Here is an 11,197-nt window from a genome sequence, read left to right on the forward strand (position 1 = left end):
TTTTCAGCAGCTCATTGGACTTCCTCTAAAACTGACAATATATTAGTACACAATGCAAGTCTCAAATGATATTTTAAAAAATTGAAAGAACATTCCATATTCTATCTGACCAATACTGATTAAAGCTAGTTATCAACAACCACAGAATCTGACCAACTCACTACGTTTGAGGTTTTGGATGAAAACTGTGTCAAGACAGACATCTAGAGTGAACTTATAAACCTTGCTGGTCAGAAAATACCTTGTTTGCTTCAATTTTTGACAATTTTTAATAAAATTTATTCAAAGACAAAAGTTGTACTGAGTTGTCAATCCAGCAATGAATGGACGTGGAGAGAGATAATCGGTTTGCCTTTAATTGGGAAACTGTGTTCCAAAATATTTTCACCATTTTCCTTCCCGTTAGCAATGATGGCCCTGTTTGTTATGAAAATTTATGGGCTCAACATTTCTGATAAATATACAGTTATTGCCAGTAGACAAGTTGGAGTCATTCTGATACATGGATAGCCATTGATCAGCAATTAGCTTGCATTGTCTAATGACAAATAATGTTCTACATTACTTTAAATACTTACCTTCACATGCATTTCTTACTGGCTGAGATGTGGCATGTGTTCACATTTTTCACCCATTTAGAAGGTTATTTGTTTTGTGGTTGTTGGGTTTCCTTTTTAAATTATTACATGAAGTAACACATTTCACTGTGATATTTCATACATATATGCCATTATAATTCGTTATTTTTCAGCCCCCTCATTGCTGAGGTTTGGTTGTCCATAATCTAGACAGGATTCCTTTAGGAGATTTGTGATTTGCAGATATTTTCCTTTGACTTTGCATTGTCTTTCATCCTAATAGTATCCTCCCCAGAGAAATTTTTTCTTTAATCTTTAGAAAGTTCAACTATTAATGTTTTCCTCTTGGAGACTCTACACTTTATACTGTACTTAGCAATTTGTGGCCAAACCCAGTGTCATACAGTTTTTGTCTATGATGTCTTCTGGAAGTTTTATACTTTATGGTTTATAATGTAGCCACTGACTCATTTTAACTTCAATGTTGTGTAAGAAAAAATGTATGTGAGAATTCATTCTTCTGTTTTCAAATAGTCAATTGTTTCTAGACTGTTTGCTGAAAGGACTATCTTTCCATTGAGTTACTTTTTCACTCCTGTTAGAAATCAGTTTACAGGATTGGAAAGAAGGCTCAGCACTTAAGATCGAATGCTTTTACAGAGATCCCAAGTTCAAATCCCAGAACTCACGTCAGGTGGCTCATAACAACCTTTAAGTTCAGCTACAGAGTGATCTAATACCTCTGGTCTACCCCTCCATGAGCTCTTCACTCACATGCATGTACTGTCTTTCCTACACAACAGACATATATAATTTAAAGTAAAAAGAAATCATTAAAAAAAACATATCTTTTTAGCGTATACATGTGTTTCTGGTTCAAGGTTCTCTAGTCTCTTTTGTTGCCCTATCTGCCTAGCTTTTGGCTGATACAAACTATTTTTATTTTGGAGCTATAGAGTAAATCTTGACACTCAGAGTCTATTCTTAGTCTAAAAGAACACTGTATGTGCTGGAAATGCAGGGTTAATATGCTCAAATGACATCAACCTGTTGTTTCAGATGGCTCGTGGGAGGAGAATTACCCAGCATCTTCACATGTGCATTGCTGATCACAATAGCTTGTGAGTAACTTTTCCCAGATTGCTGCTCTAATTCTTGGAATTTACTCAAATTATGGTATTTAAAATAAAATAGGTGTATATATTTCTCTTTTCTACTCAAGATGTTGTGAAATCACTGTTTCTCAACCTTGCCAGCTATTTCAAAGCCACCACCTGTGCTAGGTAAGTGCTACCTCTGGTGTTATAACTGTCTGATCAAAGACGACAGAATCTAGTATTTTGTAGGTTTCTGGTAAGTAAAAGATGGCACTTCTGCTAAGTAAGAACTACATGGAAGGACAGTTCTCATCAGCATATGAAGAATATTTTCTTTTACTGCTAAAACCTAGTAGCAGTAATTAGGCTTTATTCTCAAAAATATAGAATTACAGTATTTCACTTTCAAAATACATTATGATGTCTTTGTAGTACAGCTTCCCAAATGCCTGGGAAATAATCTGTTGCAAACCATACAATTTCTCTCCCCTTCCTAACTTCCCTAATAAGGATTCCAGAGGGCTCTCAGGGTCTGAGAGCTGCTCACAAAATTTAAAGCAGGCTTTTCAATGCCACCTCATTGCAGGACAGTCTGTATTGATGCCCTTAACTTCACTGTGGTGAAGCTCCAGTGGGCTTGGAGACAAAACATGGTCTGCAAGTCAAATCAGCTTGTTGGCCTTTGCACTTGACTTTCTGCATCCTTCTTTTATGATATCTTGGACCTGATTCTGAAATCACAGTAGAGTCAGTGAAGATTTGTTTTGTTTACAACTTGAGGAAATATGAATTTACTGGCATTTTGTGTGACATTTCCCATAATTTCTAGCCATTCAGGTTTCTAGGGACGGCCATTGATACAACTGAAATCTGTAGAATTTAACAGATAATGTGGTGTTGGGATCACCACCCAAATCCTTGTTCTTAAACCCTTGTTAGCTACAAAGGTTGCTTTATTGTGGAGATGAAATGCAGGCTTTGTGCATTTGTTTACAATTTTTCTAAAAGAATTAATTACCTCTTAGCCATATTCTAAATAATTTTAGATCTAAGTGGAGGCTCACATGCTCGCCTTTTCCAGCCCTACCTACGGTTTTTCAGAAATGATTTTGAAATTATGTATTGAAATGTATTGAAATTTTGTATTGAATGCAAGTATTTTGGATTAATCTTTATTTTGAGTTAAATGAAAATATTTTGAATTTCATACTCTTACTCTATGTCACCTCCTTTTCTTCTCCTGCTAAGCCTCCCTTCTTACCAAATAGTTTTTTTTTTATTTGCTGCTTTATCATAGAGATCAAATGCAGGTTTTGTGCATTTGTAAGCAAGCTCTACACAACTGGGATACACTCCAAGCCACCCTTTTATTTTGATGGCTTTGATATTCAAACCTACTGTCTGGAGATGGTAGGTCATGCTGGGATTACTTCTGTTAGCCCAGAACTGCCTGATGTCCCATTATATATATATATATATACACACACACACACACACGCACACACACACACACACACACACACACGTGCATGTATGTATATATGTTTGTATCTTCGACCTACTGAGTTTAAATGAGGATATGTGGGAGGTTATTTACAGAAGCATGAGCAACTTATCAGTGGCTACACCACTGAAGAAAGTGACACCCTTCCCCTAACCAACATTCATTCTGAATAATCCCCTCAGGGAAGAGTGTGGCCTCAGGAGGCCTTGCCCTCCCCTGGTGGAATGTGGGTGAACCCAGTCTCATACAGATCTTGTGCAGGCAACCACATGTGCAGTGAGTTCACAAATATATCACCTGGGGTGCGCCCTGTCTATAAGGCCCTGATTCTCAGTGCTGCTTCCCACCTCTAGCTCTTATATTCTTCCCACCCTGTCATTCCATGATATTCCATGATGGCTCAGCTTTGTATGACAACATGAAACCAAAATAAAGAAACAGACAAACAAAAACAATTTTTACCCAAAAATTTTCAATCCAAATTTTCGAATCCAAATTTCAGAAGCAATAATATTATTAAGGATTGTCAGACAGTGAGGCATATATAAATTGCTCTTGTTTAAAAATTAAATGTACAATTAATTGGAAAAGTAAATTGTCATTATGTGTAAAGTTTCTGTGGTGAGGGCAAAATCCCTTAAAGTGGCATTAAGGTTAGAGCCTCTAGGCATGATAGTCAAGAAGGAGCTATCTTCTATCTCCAGCTCTAGGTCTTTTGAATCCTAGTTCCTGAGGATCTTGAGTCATTATGTCCTCTCTGGATAATAGTTTGCACTTTAGTACAATAATCTTGAAAAGATAATTCCTGTAACTTTTACCTCTTGTTTTGTAGCATCAGTTAACCTACCAAAACTTGACTGCTAACTATGCTCAGTACCAAGTACAGTTTATCTGAACAGTCATTAAAATTAGTTTATTCCCTGGGTCCCAAGGTCATAAAACCAAGACCTGTAGCCAGTCTTAATATTTCAGAGTGTAGTAATAGTCATATGCATGCAATAGGCAGGTTAAAAAATTTTTTCTATATGGTAAATACAAGTATGGATCTAGTAATTAGACCAAGTAAACATCAGAAAGGAAGTTTACTAAGACTGGAAGAGGTATGGGGTATGGTCAGGCAGGTCTTCCTAGCAGAGGCACTATGTGATTTGATCTGTCATGATTACTTTCCCAAGTTACTCTTCAGGCATCTTCCCACTGCTCTGCCCTCTTCCTGTGTTCTTTCATAAAACAAATACATCAAGATTGTATGCACATCCTCCACTGACATTCTCATTTATGGGAAAAGAGATCTTCTTTGACGATGTATGTACATACTTTAATCTCCCCCTCTCCTTCCCCTCTTCTCGAATTGTCTCGCATTTTCTGTTTCCTGTTTACCCATTTTCATGTACAGACTATCTTATATGAAGATCTATGAAAACAAGAACTATATCCACCCCAATGCCTTCAAAATAACAGATGCTGTATACATATTCATCAGCCCAAGGATGTTTTCTTTATCATTGCTTGAAGGACTTTTTACTGCAAAGAGTTCTGTACCTGGATATCTATATTAGAGACATTAAAACTCTCTTCTCTTTACATAAATGTATCTAAAAGATAATAAGATGTATATGTGGTTATTGTGATGAAGAGCCAAGAATCACTCATATTCATTCACTTTCTGTTGACACACTATCTTTGTGAACTTCAAGAATACCAATAATAAATATAATTATATTTGGCAAAAAAGAATGACTTTCTAGTCTCCTCTCACAATCAGTGATGAAGACCTAAGGAACTGGGGGGAAATCACTGAGATCAGTTCAACAGACATCCACACTGAGTCTGCCCACAGGCACCTTGTACTATGTAAGGATAGATTTGACTACGTGGCCCCGTCCTTGGCATTTTTCAGTCTCTTCAAATTATACCACTTTTTACATCATACCTTCACCTGCTCCTCCTTGAATTTGAAGTGGACAGTTGTGGGGGTTGTTCATCTACTAGACCTTGCTGGAGCAGCCCTTGTTCATGCAGATCATCACAGGCATGCAGTGTGAATGTTCTGCATACCTATGACAGACATCCTAGTACCACAGCAGGTAGCAGATTGTTCTAGTTTGATTTATGTTGCAATAGTAAAATCTACCATCAAAACCGGAACTGAAAGCAATATATGAGAGAAAAGGGCCTATGTAGCCTAAAGTTCTAGGTTACAGTATATCACTGAGAGGAAATCAAGACAGGAACTCAAGCAACTAGTCACACTGTTACCATAGTGTAGTGCAAAAAGCACAAATGCGTATTTTCTCCTTTTAGCTAGCTTTTACCTTTCTTTATAATGCCAGGGTTCCCTAGCCTAGGAGATGTTGATGTCCACAGTGGACTGGGTCTTCTTACCTCAAATAGCAGTTATGACAATTTTCTATTGTCATGCTCAGTTCCTCAACTGATGCTCTTTTCCCAAGTAAGTAAGTTGTGCTAATTCTTAGAAGTGACCAGAGTACATTTGTTCTTTTTACTGCTAGATGGAAACTTTTCCTTTGTTAAAAATGATACATGAGTTAATTAACTTTAGAGAGCTAAGATATGGAAACTACAACCATGTTTCCGTCTAGGCCAGCAGTTTTCAATCTATGGGTTCTGACCCCTTTAGGGGGCCAAAGGACCATTTCACAAGGACTGCATATCAGAAATCCTGCATATCAGAAATGTATGTTACCTTTCATAATAGCAGCAAAAATTGCAGTTATGAAGTAGGAATGGAAATAATTTTATGGCTGGAGGGATCACAACATAAAGAGCTGAATTAAAAAGTTGCAGCATTAGGAAGTTTGAGAACCACAACTCTAGGCTGTACTCCTGGCATGATGCTGATTTATAAAAAAGTTATAAAATGGTTATTTGCCAATTTCCATGGTGAGATTTAAAGGTTAAAACCTTCCTGGTTTCAGAGAAAGGGGCACTGAAAACTGCCAAGGGGTGGGGAGAAATTGCTGTAGGGTAAACCTAAGTTGAGGCTCCACTCTTCCTAGCTGAGATTGTTCAGGCTAGTTTGTGTACGGTTAGATAATGCAATTTGTGTGTGTGTGTGTGTGTGTGTGTATTATTTATTTATGTTCTCCTTTTTCTAATCTAGATTTGCCAGCACTTGAAAAATACATGTGATGAATGTCTTCGATCTGGGAAGAATATCTGGGAACAGTAATTTGGAGTCTTCTTGGAATCAACCATTTTATTGGAAGGGAATGAGCAAATGGATAACAGAAAAATTAATCTAACAATGTTATTTTTTCTAAAAAATCTTAATTTCCACATGTAATTGGTTTATGACAATAATATTAATTTTCCTTTCTTTCAAAAAAGACTGTCAGTTGTAAGAGAAGGGACAGGAGAAAGTAACAGAGGACAGACCGCCTGGAGTAATGTTCCTTTGTTGTCCCTAATACAGTGGACCTCAAATATTTATCTTGATTAGAGAATTCTGTGAGAGGCTTGGACCATGAATATCTTACATCTGCCATCATGCAGCTATGCCTTGAAAACCTACTTTAACTAAATGGTGCAAACAAGCTTATATTACTGATAAAAGCTGCATAGGAAATAGACACAGTTTGTACATACAATAAATGTATGCTTTTGGAGATATACATTAATTTTAGATGGTAGAATTTGGTGCTATGGTTTATTTCCAGATGTCCATGTGCTGAAAACTTTGATTGTCAGTGTGACAATGTAAAGAGGTGGTAGGACTTTTAAAAAACAGGGCCGATGGAGTGGGATATCCTACATCTGAGGAAACTTCACTCAGGATGTATACATGGTCTGTCTCTGGCTATCTGTCCAGCTGTATGATCACTTCCTCCCATGTCCATCATGTAATGGGGTGCTATCTACCTCGAAACTATCACTAAAATGAAGCATATGTTGGCACTATGCATCTGAACCTGCAGAACTGTGAGCCAAGGGGATCCCTTTTCATCACTCAGTACTCTACCTTGAGTATTTTATTACAGTAGTGGGAAATAGACGAAGAGAGAGAGAGAGTGATCATTGAGTAGGGTAGACCTATTCCTTGGATTACAAGTTCTTCTCTTGAACGATTTTCCACTCTTAGTCCCCCCAGGGGGGAATACTGATCATCTTTCATTCATATTTTGATGAAAATATGATATCTAAAAATTCTTTAAGTGAAAAATAAAGGAAAAATAGTGTTTTAAAGCATATGAAAATGGTAAAGCTATGTAATGGACTGAAAAGTTGTAGAAGACCTTCAGTATTCTTACCTCTCACCAGGAACATTCAGATACAGCCTGCTGAGGATGCTCCATGGTGAGAAATGTCTGTGTATAGAAACTACATACTTTTTAATTGATACCAAATTAATCTCTTTTATATCTATGATGGTTAATATTCACTGTCATCTTGACTGTATTTAGCATCACCCATGAGACTCAACATTAGGTATGTTTATATAGTTGTTTGTACAGAGGTTGAAGAGAGAAGATCTACCCTAAACATGGGTACCATTGTCCCATGGGCAAAATAAAAAAAAAAACTAAAAATCTTCTGGACAGAATAAAAAAGAGGGAGAAAAAAAAGAGAGCCAAGCACCAGCATTCATCTTTCTCTCTCTTTCTTGATTGTGGACACAATGTGACTCTTTACTCGGGTTCTGGCTCCTTGTCATCCTATCATGGGCTATATCCTTAAACTTTTGAGTCAAATAAACCTTTCTTTCCTAAATTACTTTTGTCAGGTGTTTTGTCAAAGCAGTAAGAAAACTAAGTAACATAATTCCATTTGTCTTCTGTACTTTTTTGGTTGAATAAACTTATACTAATGAGTAAGCAGACTCACCATCAAATCGGTATGTGTATCATATATAGTATGTGTATCGTGTCATTTATACTTACCTATATCCATATACCATTTCACATATCTATTGAACTTGATTACTTAAGTTTCTTATTAATTTTTTATTAGTTTATGTGGCTTACCTTTTATTTAATTATATCTATCTATCTATCTATCTATCTATCTATCTATCTATCTATCTCTATTATTTGATTTCATAGACAGGATTTCTTTCACTGTGTAACTCTGGCTGACTTTGAACTTATGACAACCCTCCTGAACCAGTCTTCTGAGTGTTACGAGGATAATCATGAATCTTCAAGACTGGCTATGTATTTTCACTTTAAATTATATGACTGTCCTATGTATTTTATGAGTGAAATGGCACATAGAATTTTTTCTAAACCCATTGCTTGCGTTTTTCACTTTGTTGATTATGCTTTTTTTTCTGCTGTGCATAAATTTTTATTTTAATATGTTCCCATATGTTTATTTTTATTCTTATCACCTGAGATTTGATGTGGTAGTAAAATAACCACAACATCAACAAAAATAGTGAAAGAAAAACCACTTCCCCCCAATCATTGCTGAAGTCAATACCAACAAACATTCTTCTCTTGCTGTCCATGGTCTCAGAGCTTACATTTAGGACTTCAACAGATCTCAATTATTGCATGTGGTGTGTTGTAGTTTGATCTGGAATGTCCCCACATGCTCACATGTTGAAGGCTTGGTCTACAGGTGGTGACACATTTGTGAAGTGGTAGAAACTTCAGAAAGTGGTCCTAGGTTTGTGACTGAAAACATACCCTTAAGAGGCATGGTGGGACTTGGCCCCTTCCTCTCCAAGCTGCCATGAGGTAAGTTCCTTTGTTTCAGCATTGTCTCTATCACGACGTTTGCCTTCAAGTAGCCACAGGCTGAAACCCTTAAAAACTCAACTAATCCTTTCAACCTGTAATTATTTAGGAAAGATATTTTATCACGTGGTATCAGATAAAGATTTGATTTCGTTCTTTTGCATGTGGACATCCAACTTTCTCAATAGCATTTCTTGACAGGATTATTCTGTCCTCAAAGGGCGTCTAAAACAGTTATGAATGAGAATTATTATTATTATTATATTATTATTATTAATTTGTTTATTTGTTGATCTCAATCACAGCTTCTCCTCCCTTCTCTCCTCCCAGTCCTTCCTTCTCACCTATCCTCCCTCCAATATCCTCTCCTTTTCTCCTCAGAAAAGAGGAGACCTCCCATGAATATTAACCCACTTTGGCACATCAGGTTGTCGTAAGACCTTCAATTCAGTCTAGACAAGGCAGCCATGTTAGTGGAAAGGGATCCAAAGGCAAGCAGCAGCATCAGAGGGAGCCACTGCTCCTGCTGTTAGGAATCTTACATGAAGACCAAGATGCACAACAATTACATATGTACAGAAGCCTAGGTCTGTCCCATGATTGCTCTTTGGTTGGATGTTTAGTCTCTGTTGAGCCCTTTATGGGGCCAGGTTAGTTGATTCTGTAGAGCTTTTGTTGTGTCCATGACCTCTTTTGTTCCTTGAATTCTTCTCCCTCTTCCACAAGAGTCCACAAGCTCTACTTGTTGTTTGCCTATAGGTCACTTCATTTGTTTCAGTTGCTGGGTGAAGCCTTTCTGATGACATTTATGCTAGCGTCCTGCTTGTAAGTATACCAGAATACAATAAATAGTGTCAGGGGTGGGTTTTGTCTCATGACATGGGTCTCAAGCTGGATCAGACATTGGTTAGCTGTTCTCTTAATTTCTATTCCATCTACACCCCTGCACATCTTGTAAGTAGGGAAAATTGTGGGTTGATAGTTTTGTGGCTGGGTTGGTGCTCCAATTCCTCCATTGGAAGTCTTTTCCAAGTACAGGAGATGGCCATATTAATGAGGTTTGAAGATAATGTAATCATTGCTGCTTTAGGCAGTTCTGTCTCCATGGTTTCTTTTCTTCCAGTATTCTCAAGGACCTAGAAACTCTAAGCACATGTTTCCAGAGAACAGGCACTGAACTTGGGGATAACGTTTCACATCACTTACCAATGACTTCTGCTTCACAGTCCAACACTTTTGCCCCCTTGAAGGTGTTGGAGTGTGATCCTGTGTTGATTTTTCCAACTTTCTCTATGAAGTCATTGTCTCAAATTTTACTGAAGAGCCACAAGATAACTTATGCTTTGTACATTCATAATTGTTAAATAAACTAAGAAAACATCTGTGGCTTGTCAAGATTTCCTGGGCTTCTGAAAATTGATATATTTGTCCCCAAAGCAACAATTAAACTTTATCAAGGGAAAAAATGTGGGTACATGCAACCAGGAAAGCTGCCCTGGAGCAAGATTGAGACATGCCCAAACCCCTAAAAAATATCATCCTGAGACCACCAGGGGTAGGACAGCTCTCTACCCATTCTTAGCCTACATGCTCTAGCCCATGACCTTTACCCTCCTTCCCCCCCCATCCCCCGCCCACATACCTCATGTAGTCTTTGGCCAAATTACAAGTTCAACCTCACCTATAAGAACTTGCTCAGCATGTTCTTGGAATTCCTCTTCATGGAAATGAATCATCCCTGACACCTCAGCCAAAGCCAATAATGTATGCCAACCCTGAAAACCCCCACTCACTTCCCAAGGTCTATATAGCCCTTTTTCATCCAAATAAAATTGAGCTGTTTTATTGGAGCTGTACGTGGAAGTCATTCTGTCATACTCATGGTTCTCTGAACCCTGCCCCTTCTGCCCTCTGCACCTCTACCCTTCATGTGTCCTGAACAACAACTTCCAGCGAAGGGGACACCTACCTAAAAATATGTCACCTTCAGACCCAGAGCAAGATAGGGGCATATGTTGCGGTTTGCAGCCAGCTTAGTACTAACTCATGATCTCCAACCCCAGCATCACTGATCTGCTGTACAAAGTATGGGTTAATAAAAGAAGATAAACTGATCAACCATTTCAAACCCTGTTTAAATAAAATTTAAGTAAAATATAATTTTTTATAAAGTATTAAAGTATTATAAAGTATAAAGTATTATTTAAGTAAAACATAAGTTTTTATAAAATTTGAAACTGTAACAAAACATTTATAGTTTTGTAACAGAATAGGAAATATGCACCTGGTCCCTAGTCCTGCCACTTAACACAAAGT

General features: G+C 37.5%; 1 protein-coding gene across 1 annotated transcript in view; it reads left to right on the forward strand.

The window, feature by feature from the left end:
- Tmem71 (transmembrane protein 71) overlaps positions 1–8,031 on the forward strand; it is a 43,184-nt gene extending 35,153 nt beyond the window's left edge. The window contains exons 9-11 of the mRNA XM_028773274.1: positions 1,638–1,699; positions 1,801–1,861; positions 6,304–8,031. Of these exons, the coding sequence (XP_028629107.1) occupies positions 1,638–1,699; positions 1,801–1,861; positions 6,304–6,319 (139 nt within the window). The 3' untranslated portion in view covers positions 6,320–8,031. The remainder of the gene's footprint in view (positions 1–1,637; positions 1,700–1,800; positions 1,862–6,303) is intronic.
- Positions 8,032–11,197: the final 3,166 nt, after the last annotated feature.

Source organism: Grammomys surdaster, unplaced genomic scaffold (assembly GCF_004785775.1).
Source record: "Grammomys surdaster isolate TR1022 unplaced genomic scaffold, NIH_TR_1.0 224, whole genome shotgun sequence".
Lineage (NCBI taxonomy): Eukaryota > Metazoa > Chordata > Mammalia > Rodentia > Muridae > Grammomys > Grammomys surdaster.